Raw genomic sequence first — 25,587 nt, forward strand, 5'->3', positions numbered from 1 at the left:
ATAAAAAGAATCCACCTCTTGGAGAAGTTACCGATTTCTTTTGGAGAAAGGAGTACCAAGCAAGAGGTGCACCTCATATACATATGCTACTATGGGACAAGGATGCACCTAAATTTGGAACTGATTCTGATGAAACAGTATTGTCTTTCATCGAACAATATGTGACATGTGAGATTCCGAGAGAAGAAGGAGATAGAAGCTTGAGACAGCAAGTTTTACGTTTCCAAAGTCACCGTTGTAGAAAGTACTGCTGAAGAAAATACAAGTCTAACGGAAAATTTTACACCAAATGTCGGTTTGGTTTTCCACGTCCAGTCATTGTAAAGGAGGAGTAAATTCTTTTTTTTCTTCTGTAAGGCACATAATAACTCAGAAATCTCCAAAGAATACCTACAACTTAAAAAGAACAGAAGTGTCAAAGTATATCAATGACTACAATCCAGTCATTTTAAAAATGTGGAATGCGAACATGGACATCCAGTATGTTGCAGATAACTTAGTTGCTGTTGCACATTATGTTACATCGTACATAACAAAATCAGAAAAAACAGAGATGAAACAAATGTGGGAAGAAATTGCACAAGAGAAGAACCTTAGCAAGAAATTGTACAGCTTTACTTTGAAAATGCTTTCCCACTGAGAAATTGGATCCTATGAATGTTCAGACTGCTTGTGCTCTTCAAGTTTATATTCAAAGTCACGCGGAATCGTTTGGGTAAGTTTAGGTCTTGCTTGCTCACGGAATAGAGTGTTGAAATCATTAGAAGAAATACTTAGCAGCAAATGAACCAGACAGTACAGACATTCTTAAAACTATATATTGGACACATACTACCCGAAAATGAGTCGACATCTGGAACAACTATGTCTGTGTGAAGTGCTTCAACATTACAGCTTCAAAAGAAATGTTAAACAAATTTAAAAGAAGGAAAATATGCAGTAGTTGGATACCATGGTTGTTTAGTAAAACATGCAAAGGGTAATCTTGTAAGAAACTCAGTTGTGAAACTCCAGATAAGCGAGAATTTTACTATTTAGCACTTCTCCAACTCTTTAAACCATGGCGTAGTGAAAGTGAATTACTTGGAGACTTTGACTGCTACGAAGATTCTTTTAATGCATGTAAAGATAGCGTGTGCATGTACAATTTTCCCTACATATTTAAAAATGTTGAATGATGAAGTTGAACAGGAAAAGACTATTACAGCTGAAATAGCTAATGAAAGTTCTCAAGATAGTCAAAGTAATGGTCAATGTAGTCAAGATCCTCTTGTACAACCAATACTGGAAAATGAAGCAGCAATTGCTATGCATGAAGTCAAAATTGCAATGCAACTAGCACACGAGGAGAATATTACATTGGAAAAGTTAGAAGAACAACTAAATGTTGAACAGAAAGAAATATATGTACAAGTGAGAGAACAGATAGAACATGGTTTGTTGAATGAAAAAAAATAATGTGTGTGTTCATCTTTTAAACCTCTTCTGATGTACATCTGTGGTCAAGCTGGAACAGGTAAAAGTTTTTTAATTAAAGTTTGACCAGTTATCTTAAAAAAACTACTGGTTCACATTTATGCTCTGTGGTAACAGCTCCAACTGGAATAGCTGCACACAATGTTAAAGGAGTTACTTTGCATAGATTACTGATGTTACCAGTGGAGCATGATAATACATTAGAATATCAGAAGTTGTCTTGAGAAGCTTCTTATGAAGTGTCAAGAGTGCTGAAGAAAATGAAACTTTTAATTATTGATCAGGTGAGCATGGTCTCAAACTTAATGCTTGCTTTTGTACACTTAAGATTGCAACAGGTATTAAAAACAGATTACGACGTTCTCTTTGGAGGAAAACATTTAATTGTATTTGGAGATCTGCTACAACTAACCCCTGTAAAAGGAGAACCAGTGTTTAAAACTCTTCTACATGAAGACACAAAGAAATCCCTGGGAACTATTGGAAATGTGAATCTGTGGTTACATACTCACAATATGCGACAAGCAAGAGATGAAGATTATGCAAATATTCTAAAAGATGTAAGAATTGTTGTTCTAAGCAAACATGGTAAAGAAGCTTTTCAAAGTCGTCTACTAAAGAACTTGTTTACAAATGAAAACACACCAGCAGAATTAATGTACAAGAAAATGAAAGAAAAAAAGTCTGTGGTTTGCTTAATGGCTACAGTGGAAGAGTGTTAGACATTTAATAGAGAGCTTATGAAATTAGAAAATCAAGAAATAGTTCACATTGAAGCTATTGATAAAATCGACCATCAAGGAATAACAATTATTCTTTCAGAAAAACTACAGACTAAATTGGATTCTCTGGAAAAGTCTGTATCAAAAACTGCTGGCTTAGAAAAAAATGTAGATGTATGTTTAAACTGTCGGGTAATTTTGAGGTGTAATCTGAATGTAGAAGAAGGTTTAGTGAATGGAGCAATGGGGAAAGTTGTTGATTTTGTGAAATATCAAAATAGAAATGGAATTGAATTCTTGAAAGTTAAATTTGATCAGATTACAGAGGTAAAACAGATTATGCGTTGTGCTGTATGTTTTTTGCTTGTAAAAGACTTGTATGTTCGTAGAAAACAGTTTCCCTTCTATTAACATATGCAATAACTATTGATAAATCTCAAGGTTTAAGTGAAGATAATGCTTTGGTACATGTAGGAAGAACTGTTTTTAAAGAGGGAATGGTATATGTTGCATTATCTTGAGTTAGAACGTTGTCTGGTTTGTATTTAATTGATTTTGATGAGAACAAGGTTAGTGCTGATTGTGTAAGAGAATATAATCGTTTGAGAAGACTTTATGCTCCAAGTTTAGGTGAATATCTTATTTATGAGAAACGTGGTGTGTGTTTAAAATGCAAACATGTTGAAGAATCAACTATGGTTGGAAAGCAGAAACAAAATCAAGAGAAAAAAAATGTAAAGAAACAGAAAATACAAACAAGTGATGATGTTGTCGGATATCAATTAGAAAATGCTTCTGGTGTCAACTTCTATGGTAATGTTATTCTAAACGTTATATTTTATCTTGAAGATGTTTATGGTGAAATTATGGAAAGTCAGGAAAAAAGATTATGTTCAGCACTTCATACTTTATTTAAAGAATTGAGAACTGATAGAAGTAAGATCCATTCTGCTTCTGGTATTCACCAACTGTTGGATACATGTACTGGATCTTTAACGTTGAGTGCTAATATACAACAAGATACCCAAGAATTTCTGATGGTTATGCTTGGAGTACTAGAAGATGAAGGAATTCAGATTGAGAGTTTATTTGGACCCAGTTACAAATGGGAACATAAATGTGAACAGTGTTCATTAACTTCAAGCACTATAGTTGACAGAGAACGATTTCTATATTTGACAATACCTAACTGCAAATCTGTACCATTTTCCAAATTAGTAAAAGAAGCTGATCACGAGATGATCTGTTCCTGTTGTAAATCAACAATGTTATCTACATTATGCCTACAAAGATATGGAAAATATTTGATTATAATGCTGCAAAGCTGTAGACCAAATGGAAGAAAAGTGGAAACCAAAATAAAAAATGTTGTTGCTAGTCAAGCATCTATTTCTGGAAGAACTTTTGCAACAGTTGCTATTGTTTTCCATGCTGGAAGTACTACCACAAGTGGACATTATACAGTTTTTTTAAAGTGTAATAATGGTTGGAGTCACTGCAACGATACACACTTGGAAATGAAACCGAGATTGCCTTATGAATTACCCAACTCATACTTGATATTTCTGAAACAAAGATTTTAGATACATCATTCGGCCTAGTGGGAAGGTGTAAAGATACTTTAAGGAATTCATACTGGATGATTTCAAAGCAAAATGTTTGATACATTATTTGGCGTATTGCAAAATGTGAACAGAAACTACAAAGTAAAGGTAAGATTTGAAAATTGGAAACAGTATTGGATGTGTTATTTGTGTTGATTTTGTATTATATTTGCGAGAATTAGGGATTTGTTTTTTTTTTAACAATCTAGTTGATTGGCTTTTTCCCCCTACTGTTTATGATGAATCTACACTGACATCACTGTGAATAGTGAAGTTAAGTAGAAGCTGATGACAGCAAAAAAATCGAGAAAAATTGTTTTCTGAATGTTATCAATCAATCAATAATTTGTAAAGCGCACTACATACCCGTGAGGGTCTCAAGGCGCTGGGGGGGCACTACTGATCGAACAGCCAGGTCTTGAGTATCCTCCTGAAGGTCAGCAGGTATTGGGTCTGTCGGACGCTCAGTGGGAGGGTGTTCCATGTCTTGGCGGCGAGGTGGGAGAAGGATCTCCCGCCGGTGGTTGTTCTTCGGATGCACGGGACGGTGGCAAGTGAGAGGTCGGCGGAGTGTAGCAGGCGGTTGGGGATGTAGAAGGAGAGCCGTCTGTTGAGGTAGGCTGGGCCGGTCTTGTGGAGTGCTTTGTGTGCATGGATGAGGAGCTTGAAGGATATCCTCTTGTTGACAGGGAGCCAGTGCAGGTTTCTCAAGTGGGGGTTGATGTGGCCGTGTCGTGGTACGTCGAGGATCAGTCGTGCCGAGGTGTTTTGGATGTGTTGTAGTCGTTTCATGAGCTTGGTCGGGGCTCCCGCGTAGAGGGCCTTTCCGTAGTCGAGTCTGCTGCTGACGAGGGCCTGGGAGACTGTCTATCTTGTATCTGTCGGGATCCATCTGTAGATCTTGCGGAGCATGCGGAGGGTGTTGAAGCAGGAGGAGGAGACGGGGTTGACTTGCTTGGTCATTGAGAGCATTGAGTCGAGGATGATTCCCAGGTTGCGTGCGTGTTCGGTGGGTTTCGGGGCTGCCCCCAGTGCCGTCGGCCACCAGGAGTCATCCCAGGCTGAATGGTTGGAGCCGAGGATGAGGACCGAGTTCAGCTTCAGACGGCTGATCTTCATCCAGTCGGCGATGACCTTCATTCCTTCGTGAAGGGTGGTTTTGGCGGTGATGGGGTCCTTAGTGAGGGAGAGGATCAGTTGAGTGTCGTCGGCGTAGGAGATTATGTTGAGGTCGTGCTGTCGGGCGACGTGTGCGAGCGGGTCCATGTAAATGTTGAACAGTGTCGGGCTGAGGGAGGATCCCTGGGGTACGCCTCAGATGATCTCAGAGGCTTTGGAACGGAATGGGGGGAGGCGGACACTCTGGGTTCTGCCGGAGAGGAAGGAGGTGGTCCATTCCAGAGCCTTGTCTTGGATCCCTGTGGCGTCGAGGCATGCACGTAGTGTGCGGTGGCAGACGGTGTTGAAGGCGGTGGAGAGGTCTGGGAGAATGAGTGCTTCGGTCTCAAAAAAAGGATCCAACAGGGAGATTGATCACGAGGATTAAATCAATCGTGGAGTCAGCTAAAACACAGGGTTGGATATCTAAAAATGAGGCCGTCTTCTTGGTGAATTTACAACCACACACCCCAGCGTTCTACACACTTCCCAAGATTCATAAGGGGCAAAACCCACCTCCAGGACGCCCTATAGTGTCAGGGATTGGTTCATTATTGGAACCCCTTAGCAAATTTTGCGATCGCTTTCTTCGTCCCTTAGTGAAACGCATACCATCATACCTACAGGACACAAGGGATGTTTTGAACCTTGTATCGGAGTTCACTACCAACAACCAAGTGAATCTCCTAATGACATTGGACGTGGAGGCACTCTATACTAATATTCCTCAAACAGAAACCCTAAGAGTGATAGAAGAACTTCTCCTCAAAGAAGATTGGACATCTAATACCCCAGTGTCCTTCATCATGGAGTGCGCCACAATAGCCATGTGTGAGAATTATTTCCAATTCAAAGATCAGTTTTTCCACCAAACCCAAGGAACTTCTATGGGTAGTACCTTTGCTCCGAGTCTGGCCTGCCTCTATGTAGCTGATTTTGAACACCTCCACCTGACAGACAACATCTTTGGCGACAACATTGTATTGTGGAAACGCTACATTGACGACATCCTGATCCTATGGAAAGGTGACAGCGAGACTTGTGACAGATTCTTCTCATGGGTTAACTCTCTGGATCCATATTTAAGGTTTACCCGGTCTACATCATCTACAGAGATTCACTTTCTAGACCTTACTATAACCTTACAGTATGGCGATCTGTCAACCAAGATATTCAAAAAACCAACAGATCGTAACAGTTTATTATTGTATGGAAGTTACCACCCAAAAGCCCTAAGGGACAATCTGCCCTTCGGACAGTTCCTACGTCTCCGTAGGAACTGCGAAAAGACCAGCGATTACAAAAAAGAAGCGGCCATCCTCAGTCACAACTTAAGAGCACGGGACTATCCTACATCCATCATAAAAAGATCAAGCAAAAGAGCACTCAATAACAACCGAGAATCTCTGCTGGAACCAAAAATAAACAAAACTGATGAATCCCTGACATGTGTGACAACCTTCACACCGGAATCAAACACGATCCAGAAGATCATTAAAAAGAACTGGAAGATCCTGACTACAGGAAAACTGTCCTTACCCCTACCCGGATTTGCGAACAAACGCACAAGTAATTTACGCGACATCCTGGTACACACCCGTCCAAAGGCGGTAAAAACCACGAAACAAAGGACCTTGTGGGATATGGATCCAGTACGAGGACATTATCCATGCGGTCAGTGCGGAGTATGTGATCTCACGAAGGCGGCCAAAGAGCTCATTCTTGAAACAGGCAAAGTCTGGACTCAGAAGAACCACACGAACTGTAATTCCAGTAACTGCGTTTATTTGATCACATGCCCTTGTGAATTAAGATACATTGGCATGACAACACGTCCAGTCAAAACAAGGATTATGGAACACCGCAGCAACATACGGTGTGGAAAATCGACGACGAAAATGAGCACACACTATCTCACTCATCCACATGGACCTAATGAATTGCATCGGACTGTGATTGAAAGCAACCCCTCATGGTCCAACACAAAACTCTTTGAAACTGAGCAGAGATGCATTTTTCGCTTATCCACCCAAGAAAGGGGTCTTAATGATGATATCCCGTGGACTGAACTAACTTAAAATTATCCAACACTTCACGACAAAACATACACACTACACGTGGATCTTGTCTGTACTATTCCTCTGTAATCTGAGACATATACCATGCACTGTTTTGGTACCCTCTGTGGCACACCCAAGGGAGCCTCACACATTTTATTAATACTTCATGTTGTACTTTCTCATATAGGAGAGCCCCAGCTCATTTTTTTTTTTTGTTTTTTTTGCGGGTTTCTACTCTTTAATATGCAATTCCCACGAACACTGCATTATCCATACATGCATATCTCCCCTTTTGAAGTGAACTTATAATATGCACTTCCAACCACATCTTGCCATTTGTATATAGGAGAGCCCCCGCTTATTTTCTGCGGGTCTCTACTCTTAAATATACAATTCCAACGAACATTGCATTTACCATACATGCATAAATTCCCCTTTTGAAGTGGGCTCATAATATGCACTTCCTCATGCTGAACCAACCACATCTTGCCAATTGTTGGTCGTTTTATTTTGAAATATAGTTTCTTACCAATATATTTATGTCCCACCTCAACTTTACTATGTCAGTTGTGGGCTCACTCTATCGGCCTTCACGTTGCCGATTTCTCGCAGTGGTTTCCTCGTCCTAAGTCAGGCACAACACTCGGGACAAGATGGCGCCCTCACGGGCATTCTCACGAGACTTCGCTACGCTGCCCACGCTCATATACAGGAACTCTCTCTAGTACCGGTAATATCCAGGTGAGGAGAAGACGCGTACTTTTTGGCCTGCCCGCTGCTACATTTGGGTAAGTCCCCACGGCATGTTCTCTGCACGGGCCTTCGGCTTGGCTCGGTTTTGATACAGAGGTTTAATCGAGGGACTTTGACACCGCTATCTCCCCGGTTCACTGGATAGAACTTGCTCCTATGCGATCGTTCGCCTTACGCAGTAAAGGACGGGGCTAGTCTGTCACTCGGCATGGCTCCCATGGGGTGCACTTGTTTAACTTTAAATACCAGATAATACAGTTCACCCTTTAGAATTGCACCCTTGTATTTACTTGTATTTACCCACATTAAGTACCAATGTCTTATCAGTATTCACTCGGGACCCGGACACTTCAGGGACCACTACTTACATTTCGTATATATGTATTTCGTGCACTCCCTACGTCCGACTTCACTTTGGGACTTGCTTTTCACGAACTATGTCTAGAGGATAGAGATGTCCGTTCTTCTGACATTGTGGCAATTTGACCGGTCTGAGTAACACCCTCCACGCTCATATTGTTTTTAGATCGGGTAGTTTCACGCCCCTGGTCCTTGATGTATAGCATGCGTGTTACCTGGCGAAGTCCTTGTTCTCTTCTGTTTTATTATAGCGGGACCGTTCCAGTGGTCCGGTTGCTTCTCCATCATCTATGAAGCTCTGACCCTTCCCTTCTGAGGTAAGAACTAGTATATTCTACTCTCCTGTGGCGTCCTAGGCCACTCGAGTCTATTGTTGCTTGAAAATCTCGCTAATTATGGTTTTACTTGTATTAGCTTATGTTCTGTTTCTTTTATTGTTAGTCTCTCTAACTAGTTTGTTATTGAGTATATGAAAAAACAGTCACAGTGGAACAATTTATCTTAATAAAAACACAAGTATGTGAATATACATTCAGATTGAGTTATGACAACACCTTATTGAGATACACAAATGACCTCATTTAATCGTATTCAGTATAGAAAAGGGTCAATATTTCAACCTATTACATAGACAAATGCATGTCATAGTCATCATTTTCAATTACTAAGGGTGTAAGTGATGTGAAAAGTGCAACATAAATCGGGATAAGTGCAAACAAAGTGAAGGGGAAGGTCGTGTGTTTTAGAAACATCCAAAATTAATTTGAAAACCTAACCTGCCACTTAAATGGCAATAGCACAAATGTAATAACATTAGCAAGAAAAGCAGTTGTACAGTCACTGTCAGTCTTGTGTATTGAACAAAGGGAAAAGTCGTCGACGTTTCGACCCCTAATCGAGCCAGCAATTAGGAAATCTTGGAAGCGGGGTCTTCTTCAGGACCAACGGGGGGTAGGGAAGAAGGACTTACACCTAGAAATAATGAGTAGTATTAATATGGTGTGTCTCTGGGACCATTAATTGTCATGAGGTAGAAATAAGATGATATTTACCAGCTACAGCAAGGAAAACTCATGCTGGGTTAATTGTGGAGTGGGCCCGACCGGCTCCTAAAACAAAGCAGAAAGACGGAAAGAGGGGAGATTGTACATCTGTATGAGGTCCCAATTAGGGCCAACTGACCACAACAAAAATGGTGTATTACTCACCATTCAGTGTTGAACAACCGGTGCTATCGATGGCAGTATTCTTGTCGGTATGTGATGAATCACAGTGGGCAGTGGTTCAAAAGTAACCAACGCTGGGGGGGGGTAAAGAAAATGAATTTCAAATACCGAAACCAAATATGGTACAGCCATAAAAGGACCCACATAGGTGGAGGGAAGGATATATATGGCGGCATTTTTGAGAAGGAGTAATCATCAAGGGACAACTAGGGTTAAGTATGGACAGAGCTGCGAAGTTGGGAGGATATAAATCCGCTAAATTTAAAAGAAACACCCAGCGTGTTATAGACTTAACACGTAACATGCCTCAGCCTCTGAAGGCCCGGGCAATAAGTGTGAGGCAGGTGAAGATGAAAGGTTAAATTCGCAGCGTTTCACAAAATAGATATATATAAATATATATACAACCGCCTAACGGCTCTAAAGCATAGAGACTAATTAAGCTTTTTAACAACTAAACCCAACTAAGAAGTGGCCAGCAACGGAATAATGGCAATTGGAGAGGTGAAGAGAGGCAGCTTTTAGTCTCTTAACGAAGCACAAAAAGGGGAAGAAAGTGAGATGCGCGGTGGATTTCAACCACTTGGTAAACGCGCGCTTGGGTGCAATCCTCAACACTCGTGAATGTAAATGGATGGACAGGTTTGACTCTGTCCACAATGGCCTTAACGAACTTGACGCTACGTATGCACAATTATCACTGTTGAATAACACCTAGCCTAAAATATGGGTTAATCTTGAGTATCTTTATTTTCGCCCCTTGAATTTACTACCACCTGAACTACATTATATCTTGTCATATATTGTTATCTTGGTGAGGGTGTTTTCTCTCAGCTTCAGAATGTAAGCTGCTTTTGCAGTCAGGTTGCATACATTTGTAAATAGGATATGTTAATGCGTGCTTATTTACTGCTCTACGATCTGTTTTTCATGTTCATGATTTCCAAGCTGACGTACTTTTAACTAAGTGTTTTATCTATTCTTTGCATTTAACGCACAACGTTGAAAATATCATGCCTCAATGTTGCAAACTGGTAACCTAGAGTGTAAGCTGTTACACAGCAGTTTCAATTGACACATTTAAGAGTCCTTCGCACGCCATTGAACGCTGTCTGCCGATCACGGGTTGACACTTTCAGTTTTGCAGCGTCTAAGCTTTCAGCTGCGTTGTTTCAGACACACCCCCTGCTCTGGTCCAATGGGCGCGTCACGTGCCCCGTGCTGACGTACTTGCTTTCGTCATTTACTTAATGAGCGACTTGACACTTCCCAGGGTTAGCTGTCAGATGTTATCGACGCTACCTGGGAGGTATGTCATGCCGCGGAGCAAGCGCGCGTTTACCAAGTGGTTGAAATCCACCGCGCATCTCACTTTCTTCCCCTTTTTGTGCTTCGTTAAGAGACTAAAAGCTGCCTCTCTTCACCTCTCCAATTGCCATTATTCCGTTGCTGGCCACTTCTTAGTTGGGTTTAGTTGTTAAAAAGCTTAATTAGTCTCTATGCTTTAGAGCCGTTAGGCGGTTGTATATATATTTATATATATCTATTTTGTGAAACGCTGCGAATTTAACCTTTCATCTTCACCTGCCTCACACTTATTGCCCGGGCCTTCAGAGGCTGAGGCATGTTACGTGTTAAGTCTATAACACGCTGGGTGTTTCTTTTAAATTTAGCGGATTTATATCCTCCCAACTTCGCAGCTCTGTCCATACTTAACCCTAGTTGTCCCTTGATGATTACTCCTTCTCAAAAATGCCGCCATATATATCCTTCCCTCCACCTATGTGGGTCCTTTTATGGCTGTACCATATTTGGTTTCGGTATTTGAAATTCATTTTCTTTACCCCCCCCCAGCGTTGGTTACTTTTGAACCACTGCCCACTGTGATTCATCACATACCGACAAGAATACTGCCATCGATAGCACCGGTTGTTCAACACTGAATGGTGAGTAATACACCATTTTTGTTGTGGTCAGTTGTCCCTAATTGGGACCTCATACAGATGTACAATCTCCCCTCTTTCCGTCTTTCTGCTTTGTTTTAGGAGCCGGTCGGGCCCACTCCACAATTAACCCAGCATGAGTTTTCCTTGCTGTAGCTGGTAAATATCATCTTATTTCTACCTCATGACAATTAATGGTCCCAGAGACACACCATATTAATACTACTCATTATTTCTAGGTGTAAGTCCTTCTTCCCTACCCCCCGTTGGTCCTGAAGAAGACCCCGCTTCCAAGATTTCCTAATTGCTGGCTCGATTAGGGGTCGAAACGTCGACGACTTTTCCCTTTGTTCAATACACAAGACTGACAGTGACTGTACAACTGCTTTTCTTGCTAATGTTATTACATTTGTGCTATTGCCATTTAAGTGGCAGGTTAGGTTTTCAAATTAATTTTGGATGTTTCTAAAACACACGACCTTCCCCTTCACTTTGTTTGCACTTATCCCGATTTATGTTGCACTTTTCACATCACTTACACCCTTAGTAATTGAAAATGATGACTATGACATGCATTTGTCTATGTAATAGGTTGAAATATTGACCCTTTTCTATACTGAATACGATTAAATGAGGTCATTTGTGTATCTCAATAAGGTGTTGTCATAACTCAATCTGAATGTATATTCACATACTTGTGTTTTTATTAAGATAAATTGTTCCACTGTGACTGTTTTTTCATATACCAATCTATACACCCGAGTCCAGTGGTCTATCGGGTTCACCCCATTGAAACATAAACATAGTTTGTTATTGAGAGCAGGAACTCTTGGTCCTTTTGGAGGGGTACCTTTGACCCCTTCGTAAGATGTTTGGACAATATTTCCATGATCGAGCTGTTAATGGGTGGTTTTTTGTTTGTCCTCTCCATTTTGTCTCCATCTTTTTAGGCGGAGACTTCATATCTGGACCCTAACTAGGGTTCAGCATTGCTTGTGGTTGACCCAGGATACCCTTTGATAAGAATTGAGGTATATATACTTCTTGGTGGTCCCACGGTCCTGAAGAAGTGTCGCTCGATTTTGAGCACTCATGACACGAAACATGTTGACCTCTGTCAACTATAGACCACCCTGATACCTAGAATCACATGAGTAGCCTCCCTGGTTTTATTTAGTCCCAGCCCTACATAACCTAATTAAAATCATTTAGGGGCCAGGGTCTATTTTAGCTCTTTCGAGTCCCCACATAATTTAGGAGTCACTGCCCTCCACAATTTCACACATAGTCTTCACATAACGGCGTTCTCAGATCAGAAGATCTCCGCTAAAGATGCCACCAGGCCCGTTGGACATCGCAGCGCCGGTCCGACGAGGAGCGCCCAATGATGAAGCATGACACCCTAACAGGTGTGTGAGGGCAACAAGATCTGAAATTTAAATTTCCCTCCCAGATCAGATTTAACAGCTGGCTAATAGCGATCCCTACTAACTTGGCCATTAAGAGGAACTCTTCTTTCCTGTTTTTTCCTACGTATACCCCAGGGAGCATTAGAACAGGACCTCTCTAAATAACCAGCTCTCCTGTCCCCCCTCCTGATTATACGTTATAATTGTTAGACATGTCAGCTAGGGTGGACTTCCCCCAAACCTTTTGATTTACTGCTCCATGTTCTGCTGATGTTGGCCACTGTTAACCAGTGCTTAAGTGTGTGTGGTTTCTCCTCTAAACATGGTATAACTGACTCACACCAAATAGGCACATTTAGTTTACTTGTAAGTCTATTGTAAAGTGGTACTATATGTACCCAGGGATTGTAAATTAAATGCTATCAGTGGGCCTGCAGCACTCAATTTACCACCCACTTAAGTAGTTTTTTTAAACATGTCTCAGGCCTGCCATTGCAGCCTGTGTGTGCAGTTTAAACTGCCAATTCAACCTGACAAAATATACCTTTTTGCCCAGCTTAAAACTTCCTTTTTACTACACATCAGTCATCCCCAGAGACGGCCTTAAACATTCCAGAGGACATGGTGCAGCTTATTTAAAAGTTGGACTTGTACTGTTAAATTTTACATATCATTGTAGAGAAAAACTCTTACATCTGTTTTTTACTACTGCAAGGCCTACCTCTCCCATAGAATGACATTGGGTTACCTTGTTCCATGTTATAAGTGATAACTTCTAATTGGAGCAGATATTAATATTGAGTTTGGTGTCTAAATAAATTGCTTATTTAAACCCCTCCTTGGTGGTAAATTTTGACTTTGAGTCACAATTTTCAAAATGTTATGATTATAAAGTTGGCAGTTTCTTGCCCCAACCATTTGGTGCCTGTATCCTGGTTTACATACCTAGGTGCAGCTGTCAGTTGGTCTTTGTGTTTTGCTCCCAGGTGTGAGCAGGATGGGCCATCTCTGACTTGATAGGGGGGAGGAACTGTCACCTACCATGCTTGCACATCATCAAGGCTCTGCTTGAGCCCTCTCACAACGGGTTTGACACTAGTCTTTTTTGAGGCCAGACAAGCAGGAGCCAGGGCAGGGAGGCATGAAATCCCAAACACTTCTGGGGATGGAAATCTCCAGAACATTCCCTTCCCTAGGCACAGATATAATGAACCCTCAGACCCAACTCTTCAGTATACGTCTTTACCTGTGAAAGACTCAGAAGGACTGCTGTGCTGCTCTGCGAGAAGGACTGCTGCCCTGCTGCCTGAGTTAAAGGACTAGACCTGCTTCTTGAAGCCAGGATCACAAGAGTGACTCCGAGGACTAGTTGGCAAACTTCAGGGACAGAAAAGGCTCCAATCACCTTGAACCCAGAACTTGTACTCTGTCTGTTGTGAGTTTTGCCACCCCAGTCCCGGACCCATGGAAGTGGGCCTGAAGGTGGTTTGCCAGCCCAGTTGTGGTCTTTTAAGCAGAACTGACGTCAGACCTCATATCGTAGCCCGCAGTCTCCTCAGAACAGTCGCTATGCAATGCATCCTCGATGCAGGCTTTCACATCGCAAGCCTCTCGTCCATGGCGTCCTTGACAATGATGCATGACTTCTCATCACAGCCCCACAGCAGCTTCCTCAGACCAGCCGTTGCATTCTCGACAATGATGCAGGACTCAGACCTACAGCTCCCTCAAACCACCTCTACGTGACGCATCCTTGAGGTGGGATCTCGCAACACTCTGCAAACCAGCTTAACTTGATCCCTGTGCTTCATCACAGTCAGCCTGAACTTATGACTTTTTCCCAGTCCAGCGTGACCATATAACGATAGTTGGCACTTTGGGCTTTTAAGCACTGTTTCACTTACATCTTTAAAAATGCATATCTCTGGTTCTACTGAGTGGATTATTGTGTGGGGTCTTTCTTGTGTTGTGTTTTAACTTCATTACTGTTTGAAGTGCTGCATAAATACTTTACACCTTGCCTCTAAGTTGAGCCTGACTGCTTTGTGACTTGCTACCAGAGGGTTTAGCACTAGTTAAAATGGGGTTTGCTTGTGTTTAACCCTGACAAAAATTGCAGTTGCTGCTTGAGTAAGGTTACTTCCCCCCTCAACCAGTAACCCAATATCACTTTAGGGGCAGTGCGCACAGAGTGGCACTGAGCAGTAGCCCTCATAAAGTCCTCATACCAGCAAAAATAGGGCCCAGAACAAAAGGCAAAGAAATCTGGAGTGGCAATGCAGAGAAGGTAGATTTGCTACAGGGTCCCCTGTCCTGTTTGTAAGCTATGAAGTGTCCCTACATTTGTAATGAATGCTCACCAATTCTGAATTGGTTGTTTAAGTTGGGAAGTGGTTCAATTCACCTCATGAAGTTCCACTTTGTAAGTGTGAAGCTTATATCAAAGAGGCATTGCTTCTTATTCTGTTACTGTGTCATTTTTATATCAGATAGTGACATGGAGTTTTGGTTTCTTTAAGTTTGTAAACCCCTGTTATTAAGTATCCGCTTTAGATATCTTTAGCTATCTGTTGGCAATGCTTTTTGTTTCCAATATATTGCACATACTTGGAGTTCACTTTGGGTCAGCCCTTTCATCATGATTGGATGGCTTTGTTCTCTGGATCACTACCCTTCTTCATAATTCAATGATTTCCTACCTATTCTTGTATCTGTCCCACCCAGGAGCATTTCAATCACATAGTGTTCTGACTGGATGGTGTGTCCTTCCACTGCTGACATTAGACCTTGCAGTGCATAGGAGGGACTATTTCCTTTCACTGTATCTCCCTGGTCTCCAGTCTTCTCCATGTCCCTCACTTTACCCTCGTCCTTCCCATCCAATGTCATCTTGCCCCCTATCCCTTGTTTTTTGTTTACCTTTTCTCTAGCATTTATACTGCCCACTATGCTGTTGGCATACAACAATCTAAAAATGGTTTTCTGACCATTCCAACATGGTTGTTCATTTGGGGCAGACATCTCCAAATGAGTTTTTGTTATATAGGAACAAATCCCATTAAAATAAGGCTGCTATGGATACATGTGCATCTATGGCAGAAATGTTTGAAAGGGATTCGTAAAAATAAAACAAAATGCATTCAAACACTGCACTGCTGATGCGTGTGCATCAGTGGCGCCATCTTTTCATATGGTCTGGAGTATTTAACAACATGTTGTTCCAAGATGGTTATCATTTCTAGCACGGCAAAATGCATTGAAAAAGTTAATAGGTTTCACAGCTTATATGCTAATGAGATTTGTTACGATGGTCTTGGCTTGCAAGCCTCCTGGAGGGTAAACAGCCATTAGTGCGCGGCTGTTTCTACGCATGCCATTACTTCGCAAGCGTTACTACGCATGCGATGTAGCAACGCACTGCCTTTAGTACGCGTGCTGTTACATCACATGCGTACTAACGCTGCATGCGTAGGGGGCAGGCGCCGCTCTTGGAGCTCGTCACGACGGCCATTTGCACAAACAGGTTTATATCCAGAGTGGCAACGACGGAGGAAGCAGGAAGGGAGAGAAGAAAGGAACCACGCATGGAAAGAGGTAAGTGGGGCTGTGTAGGGTCGTACTTGTGTTAGTGTTGTGTAGAGTTGTGTGTTGTGTACTTGTGTTAGTGTAGGGATAGAGGCAGGGTCGTGCTGGGGTAGTGTTTTAGGGTTAAGGGTAGTGTTGTGGGGGTAGTGTATGGTTTTAGGTTTCAGGGAAGTAGGGGGTTGTGTGGGGTAGTATTTGGGAGTAGTGAGAGGACTGGGGATAGGGGAAGGGTCGTGCTGGGGGTAGAGTATTAGGTTTTAGGGTAGTGTTTTAGTGTTAGTGTAGTATAGTTTAAAGTTTAAGGGTTTTGTGTAGTGTCGGGGGTTGTGATGGGTAGTGAAGGAGTGTATGTGGTTTAGGGTAGTGGTGTTTCATTAGTGTAGGGTAGTGTAGTTTATAATTGTTTTAGTTTACTTCCCCACCCATAACCCCTTATTTGCTTGCATCCCGCTCCAGGGGAATGGTACATTTTTGAATTTTTTTTTATAATCAATAAAAATATTTATCGTTTTGGAGTAAGGGGAACATAATCATTTAAAAAAAAAATCTTATTTAGAAGTAGAAGCAGAGGCGAATTAAAAAAATGCGTAGTAGCAACATATGCGAACTAAAAATTGCGTACTAACAGTATGCGCACTAATGGTATGCGAAGTAAGAACACCTATTCTCCTGGAGCCATGCCACAACACACTCTTTGACAGCGCTGTTCAACTTCACACAACTTAAAACAGTGCAGCAAGACACACCCAGACAGCCTAAAACCACCACGAAGAAAGTATTCATATGTATTAAAGAAATTGCTTCATGACAGCTGCAGGTTCAGAGCAATCTTTTGTTCTTCAAAATGTAAAGTATATAAGCAATACTTGTAATCGCCTCAATAACCAATTTTCAATAATACTGCCGATGATACTAAGAATAAAAATACTTTACCCAATTGATGTTAGTACTGATTTCATAACCTTGAAACATGCATCTGCAAATACCATATTCAGCCAGGTTCAGGCATGCATCCTTAGGCGGTTGCTAAAACTAATATCATCAAGTTTAGTAACAGAAACGCCTTATGTTTAGGATTATCAGATAACAAAATTTACTAAATTGGGGTGTTATGTGAAAAAACATTTTTTATTGTAAATTGGTCCCGCCTAGTCATATCTGATATCTTTACCTGTTCCATTTAATTCCAAGGCAACTTTTTCCATGATTTGTTTGGTAGACTGTGTCCGTGGAGTGTATCCAATCACACGAGCAGTAGCATTAAATTCATCCAAGGGACCAAGAACATTTTCAGGCATCTCAGGGATGGTCATGTGATAGACATCCATGGTAAATGCTAGAAGCATCGCAATTAAGAGGACAGCCAGGCAGAGGAGCCACTCCTATATAACGGGAAGGAGAAAGGGACATTTTCAGGGATCTTGAAGATACGCAGTGAGAAGAGTATTGTTCATCAAACATTGTTCAAGTGCATTTAGTGAACTTTCGTAAAGAAGTGATAGGCATCGCCACCCAGTCAGCCATGAACAATGACTATGGATTACACACCGACCGTGTATATACTGTGCACATGACAGGCAGCATCACATGCAAAAATCAGGAGGGCCCCTGCAATAGGATATACCAGCAGGTTCAGGGGAAAAATATCAGTCAACAAAACAGAACAAGGCTCTGCCTGGTTGCAAAATCTAAGGAAGATATTTAATTAACTATATAAGTGTGCAAAACATCACAGAGCAGCCCACAAGAACGATGTGGTTCTCATAATAAATGTTTTTTTCATGAGATAAAGTTTGGCAGTTTTTATTCATTCATTTTTTTATTTTATAAAGTAACATAATAACATATAATCGTATATTCATTTTTATCCAGTTTATACACAAAAAGAAACACACAAAGTACAATGTGAACATTAATGTACACACAGTTCTCAAAGAACCCCCGGAGTCACAATAACCCCTAGATCTTCTCACGCAAACTACCATTCACTCAAATCAAACAAGCCTGACCGGCCTCACATACAAATCATTCTAACACATCACATAGTTGATAAAAATATAAAAACAACCACAGTTATTTGCCAATGGACCAGAAAGAATCAATTGAGTGATGACAGGTTATTCTGAGAAATCATGAATTGTCAAATAATACATGACCAGTAGTTCCGGCATTCAATGATACTCAGATAAGACAAATGCCCTAGTCAAAACAGTTGTAGTAATAGCACTGACGCGCGTTTCGGCAGAGACATCTCTGGGCACAGGGCACGGGAGAGCTAAATAAAACTAAACCCCACAGTTGGTAAAAATTGTTATCTGGGGATAACCAGGGGGTACAGCGAAAAACACCACAAAATAGTCCAGTCCTAATACACAAGGAGACACCAGCAAAAGGAGGCCAAGGAATTGATCTTGATGAAAAGAGACACACTCCTCTAGGTGCGTTCTCAAGAGCATGCAACTCTGTTTTCCTTGCAATTCTGCAAGTCGCCATCCTCACCGAACCTCTTTTCATCAAGATTTTTATCAAGACATCCTCTTTTTCACAGTGATCCGACCTCATTTTGAGTCCACTGGCATTGTGAGAGGTTTTGCTTTGCTTATGAATTGAAAAAAATCCATGGTCTGCTTGGCAGGGACTTCTGCTTCTGTTTTGTAAGCAGCATCAAATGTCAACAGCACTAAAACATTTTTTTTAAGGAATTGCTGTCCCTACTAATAATGAAGAACACTACCATCATCTTGTTACTAGAACCATCAGCAAAAAAGTATCACAATGTTACCATTACCCTACCATGAACATCAGACTATACAATTGTAAATACACAGTCCCTTTCATTTTCAATCCTTCAACCCAAAGCTGAGTTGTGCTTTAGCTTTAAGGGAAAGAGGAAGAATATAACAAGAACCAAACCCAACTGACCAAATTTACTAAGGGTGAAGTACAAGGGCCTTTGATGACAATGTCTGTTGAGTGTCATGGAACCCTTGTGCCTTAATTCAGAACCAAAGGCCAGACATGTACATCCCCTCGGTATAGCATGGAGGTCCAAATCCTAAATTATCTTTATCAATGCCCTCAAATCGCTGTGGAAATTGTAAATGTTGCACAGATTCCTTTCGTAATTTTCTGGTTTTGGACCCATTCCTACTCAGAGGTTTCACAAGCTTTTAGCTGGTAAAATCTCTGGAGAAATTACCAGAAATGCATTATTCCAGCAATACTTTAAATTTCAGATTTGGCCAGAAACACATTTCCATTCAAATTAGAAATTCCACGCAAATTGTGATGCAGTCCCTAGTCCCCTCCTTCAGTTTTTGATACTTCTTCACCTGACAACACTGCAATAAGGGTTTTAGAGCATTCTTCTGGACGAGGTTATTTAATTACTCCAAAACATTAATTCCCAGTATTGCTATTTTGATGCTCCTCCTGTTGGGCTATATCTGCCTCCTACCCAGCATAGTGACCATCACAAAGTTCTCCATACCAGAGGGATCAGTCCCAAGGGCAATTATTCCACTTTAGTTAAAAAGATTCAACTTAGTACAAAGTCATCAAGGCAACCATTTCCCAACAGCAATACTTCAATTAATCAATACGATCCTATAAAGGGTAGTCGCAAGGAAGGTAAAAGGGCAACCAGACACCATTATATTTTTAGTATGTGATATTGACATCTGCATATGACACAAAATGGAGAAAGCACTTCTGAACATGGTTGATAACATTTAGGGGACCCTACACAGATGTGACGTGTAAATGTAGGTCTTCGCTGCCATCTTTGTTATGGGAATCCGCCCTCTGTTTAGCATTTAAGAATGATTGCATGGATGGATGAAACAAAACTGTCCTGCATTTTCACCATTATTCAACTTGACAACTCGTGTGAATTAAGGAGCATTTGAGTCTTCTCACATCACTGTCCCTATTGAAAATGTGTGTTACTGTCCCAATATCATTTAGATTTTTTTGACAATTTGTTTCTATCATTTTGACTGGGGTACCTTGAGACTACAATGCTATACCATGTGTGGGATATGTCCCCGATATGTCGTACACTGAATTGGCTTATTTAACTTTTAAGTAAGATCACCTTAACTTGATGCAAGAAGGGCACCAGTGGTGTAGATGTTAAGTGACACATGTGGAGCACCGTGTGCATTTATACCATCCACATGTGACCCGAGAAACATGGCTTTAGGTCCAGTAACACATACCGGAGGAAAGTGTTTTACAATGAGAACATGGTCCCAGTGCACCATACATTTAAACATATACCACATATACCATTTACAATATTCAGAAAGAATTAACTAAAAAACACAAATGAATCAAGAAACAGGGGTATTTATTCACAATGAATCACATATGCATAAGTATCTATTATGTACAGTGTGCCCCTAGGAAGAAGGGAGGGTGGGGGGTGGATGTGCAGGAAATTCAAGTGAAGGTAAGATAGTGAACAACATGAGTGCAAATCACAGCGTATATTCTCTAAACAAAAAGGCTCGTAATTAAAGCTCGATGACTTCACATTTCAAATAGAAATAATAGATTGCCATGCAATGGCACAGTGATAAATTACTGTTGGTAAGGCTGGCTGTTATAATAGATGTCGATGTTTCGACCCCTAGATTAGGTAGGTAATTACGTCCCTTACACCGGGGTCTTCATCAGGACAGAAGTGTGGGGTTGGAGGGGGGCAGTCGTAGGTTTAAAACATAAAATCAAAATTTAAAAAGAGACCTAAAGTCTATTGGAATTCATTTAATGACCAAAAAGTTACGTGATATATCCAGAGGTTGACCTTAACAATGTAGGCCAATGTAAGAATGTGGGCGCATATGCTCCAAAGGGGGGGTGAGAGCGACGGAAATAACACCTGTAAAAATAAGGTGTATATTCAGAAGGAATACCTTACTAAGTATGCACATGTAAATGCAGGAAAACCCACAATTGACTAACAAAATGCCTGGGCCTCATAGGGGCATTTGCATTATTGGACTCCATTGGGTTAATACAGTCTGATAAAAATCTCGGGATGGTGCTGGATGACAAACTCTCTATGTCTTTACAGGTTAAAGCAGTAGCATCCAAAACAGGCTTTATTCTAAGAATGTTAAGAAAGATCCTGTTCTTGCTTCCTCCTGATAGTCGACAAACGGTGGTCACCGCTCTTGTGTCCTCCAGACTCGACTATTGCAACAGTCTTTATCTGAATATTCAGGAGAATCTGATGCATAGACTGCAGTTACTACAGAATGCGGCTGCCAGATTACTTACGGGTATTCCAAAGTTCTCCCCGATTTCCATGGCCATCCATGACTTGCATTGGTTGCCTATCCACAAGAGAGTACAGTTCAAATCCCTGTGCTTGGTGTTTAAGGCCTTGAAGGGTGAAGGCGCAGCTTACCTGACTAAGCATCTTATTAGGTATGTCCCTGCCCGGCACCTTCGTTCAGCAGAGGCCGGACTTGTCACGATTCCAACCATAAAAAAAGTCCGTTGGGGAGGACGTAGTTTCTCTTATGGGGCTGCCAAGCTCTGGAACAAACTACCTCTCCACCTGAGACATATGGAGAATCTACTCCATTTTAGGAAAGCGCTAAAAACTTGGCTGTTTCAATAACTTCCCCAGCTTAGAATTTAGGAATTGTGGACAGCGCCAGGACACCTGCTTGGTAATCGCGCGCTCTATAAAACACCATAACATAACATAACATAACATAATATCACGATGCTTCGTGTGAATAACGGATTAAATCAACAAACACCAGCTTCTATTAGGGCAGAATTCAAATACTGGGTAATATACTATAGTGAGGACCAGTATAGATATTGTGCATTAAATGAAGTACCTGAAGTCTTTACATTATCAGGCATACAGGCTTCTGGTTGCAAAGTCACCGAAACTGCAGTAGTCTCAAAAACGAGTAAAATGCACCATCTGAAACATCAAAGGGCCATGTAGACAATATCTCAGTAAGGAGGAAAAGACCCTAGTAGAAGACATACTCAGGACTAAAAGAATAGTCAATGTTTAAATAATTACCTGAGGTTCCAATGATATGGCACAGACTCCGTAAACACTCATAAATCCACTAGGGTATTAATTATGAATAAAGGGCTCAAGGCTCCGCCACGCTCAATTTCTGAAACAAAGGCGAACCCAGAGTATAAATAAACTGAACTGATTCAGTTCGATGACCAGATAAGAAGTCTAGGGGTAGTTAACACTCACCGCTCTCCGTGAAAGTCTTCGTTCAAATGAGGGAACATGAACACTATCAAAGTTGCTCTAAATAGCCCTGAGGAAGGGTTCACTGCACGCATGACGTCAGCTGAGCAGACGCCACATGCTGATCATGCCGGTGCTTCATATGAAGTGAAAACAGACTCGATCGTCCAGAAGGGCCTGTCATCAAGCGAAATACATTATGGGTGGCTACATGTTAAATAATGTTAACATTTTAAAACCAGTGTGCAAGGAAATTGAAATACACAAGGGTGCAGACTCGGTCGTTTTGAAATCCTGCAAAGTACATTATGGATGGCTAATGCTAAAACTTGTTACTATTTAGAACCCATTGGCAAGGAAATTGAAATGTACAAGGGCACCTCCTACTCGGAGGAAAAAATAAGCTCCTTCGTACAGGCAGTAGGTAAGTCTCAAATCAAGTAGTGCCCACACTTTGCGTATACCACTCACCTCCTTGACAGCATAGACACAATGAAACCTACAGTTTGTAGGATCGTCTCTTGGTGCCTGACGAGCTTACCCAGGTGAGTGTGGTTCATAGATCACGACAGTCTTCTCTTGATTCAATGAGTTTCCTTTCTATCCTACTGTTTGTTCCACCATAGAGCAATTCGGTCTCACATCATGAGTTGCATACTTCCACATCAGACTTGCAGGACTTTTCTTTTATTTGCTCTTGGCAGTCCATGAAAATGCCGTTGTTTCCTTGCTCTTTCTCCCGTTTTCCTCATTCAAGCATGGTCAACCACGTGTGCACTTTCTTGTCAGATCCCTCTCACAGTGGTTTTAAATTTATGTTTAATAAGGACCCGGCAGTTCCTTAGTGCTGCAGGGCCACTCCCGTTGTATTTCGCACTCCACATACACTTTATGGACTTTTTAAAAATGTAAATTAATATTCTAACATGGACATCTGCCGCAATAGAAAAGTGAATTAGAAATTGTTGCTGTGCATTATGATGCATGCGCATGCACCCGCCACAATACATTCAGCATGCTTTCTGATGCGTGGGTGCACATGCATCATGACATGTGGTGCCTTCTTAGAATGGGTTTCCTTTACTAGGAAATCCATTCTAATATTGCATGTGGCTTGATGCATGCGTTCACATGATGGTGCCAACAAGTATGGGCACAGGTAATAGATTAGCCATTTGAAGGAAGAGCCAGTTGGCTTTGCCAATTGGAGAATTAAAGAGAAGTAGAAGGAAAAGGTAGGAAGCTAGGTGGTTCCACATAAGACAACAAAGAAGAATGAGGATGATCACATCTAGCCACTAGTTCTATTAACTACAATAGTTTTAAAGGAACTGCATAATATGTCATGGGCATTAAAGTCCTCCCAAAGAAGATAGGTCTTATACACAAAGTTAATATTTTGAAAATGGGGCTATGTTTCTAAAAATGCCCTCACCTATTGACCGGAGAACAAAACCGACTCAAATCTACAACCTTTTTTCGGTATAACTATCTTTGCTTTCTCAAAAGAAAAACAGCAGTAGAGTATCAGTATCAAAAATAAGTTTATTTTGACCAATTTGTCTTTAAACTACATATACCAACATGACACAGATAATAAATACAATTGTTAAAATTTTTAAAAGAGCCTAAAATCAATTTCATTATTTTCTCGTAAAAGCTTATTTTTGTATTGTCATACTATAAGCCAAGGGCGTTTATCTAATAAATTCAATACATGATATAATTACAAACATTCGAATGGCCTCTGATTATCCCCCTTGGACCACCCTTTTCATTTCCTTATTCCATGAGAAAACTTTTAGCTACTTGTACAAACTTTGCCAAAGCAATTGCAATATCAAAAAACTGCATGTCAATAAGGAGCTTGATTGCTTGTAACCTTGAGCTTATTCCATATTTTAAAAAGAGTGGCCTTAAAATCATCCGCCGTACAGATAGCAATTTTTGACAATCCATTATAAAATGAACACAGGTACATTTAAGTAGAGTAATTCTCCAGGCTCTTCAGTGCAGAATCTTGGTAGAATAATCCGATAAACATAAGAGAGGGAGATGGATTGAGCGTGATGGCTTTGTGGAAGAAAAAACTTAATCACACTCAGGAAGACTTATTGAAAACCACATTTATGCAATAATGGATTTTGCCACAGGCCCATTGATGCTGAAAGCAGAGCTTGACTGGTTATGTGTGGGGAAAATAATGTGATCCAGCAGACACTCAGTTGGAAAGTAGTGATATCACAGAGGAGAAACAATGGAAGGAGGATGCAGGCTTTATTGATGCTTAGAGATTCAGCCAGACCCTTATTCTGATTGATGAAGGCTGGCTACTCACTGTAAAAGAGGCAAATTATGGACCCATAAGCTTATTTGATTTTGATCCCTGTCCTTATCCGTATTCTTCACTGGTAAATATAAAATAGATAATGGGGAGGCAAAAGAACTCAAATGGGCAGTCTTAATGGACCACTTGATACTATAGGAGATAAGGCCCCATATCAAGTCAATAATATTTATTTGGTTAATAAAAACCATAAAAGTAGACATATGACAAGTACAAAACCATAGTAATACATTATCACAAAAAAATTAAAAACAGATAAAAATTCATTAAAAACAAATACAAATCATGTGCAAAATGTCTTGCTGAGAGAAATCGTCACACGAACAAGGACCTCTCTCTTCCAACTTATGTCTACCTAGTCGGACCACCAGGGACTAATGGAAGAGATGATATCTAAATCTGGTCAACAGGTATCAGTGTTGGGATAACGTGACTGTAGTTAAATATGGCTCACCCAAAGGGACAAGCATTTAACATGATATAGGACCGAACTGTAGGTTTAATAGGTTCCAGTGCTTTTCTTTCTGAGCCAATCATGCGAACAAAGTGCTTCTTCACCCAAATCAAATCCCTCTTTATGATACCATACAAGTTCTCGATCAAATCAGGGTGACCCAATTTGCATGTAAAATCCTTGATGTATTTGACCCATGGGATGTGTAACGCCCTGTCTAAAGCCAGGCAGTCTTCTATAATTGCACGA

The 25,587-nt window shown here is 41.0% G+C and overlaps 1 protein-coding gene across 2 annotated transcripts in view; it reads right to left on the reverse strand.

Annotated features, from left to right (window-relative positions):
* LOC146810319 (ATP-binding cassette sub-family A member 9-like) overlaps positions 1–25,587 on the reverse strand; it is a 1,478,308-nt gene that overhangs the window by 1,379,968 nt on the left and 72,753 nt on the right. For both annotated transcript variants that reach the window (XM_085617315.1, XM_085617314.1), the window contains exon 3: positions 17,468–17,678. In XM_085617315.1, the coding sequence (XP_085473441.1) occupies positions 17,468–17,678 (211 nt within the window). The remainder of the gene's footprint in view (positions 1–17,467; positions 17,679–25,587) is intronic.

Source organism: Triturus cristatus, chromosome 7, assembly GCF_964204655.1.
Source record: "Triturus cristatus chromosome 7, aTriCri1.1, whole genome shotgun sequence".
In the NCBI taxonomy this organism is placed as follows: domain Eukaryota; kingdom Metazoa; phylum Chordata; class Amphibia; order Caudata; family Salamandridae; genus Triturus; species Triturus cristatus.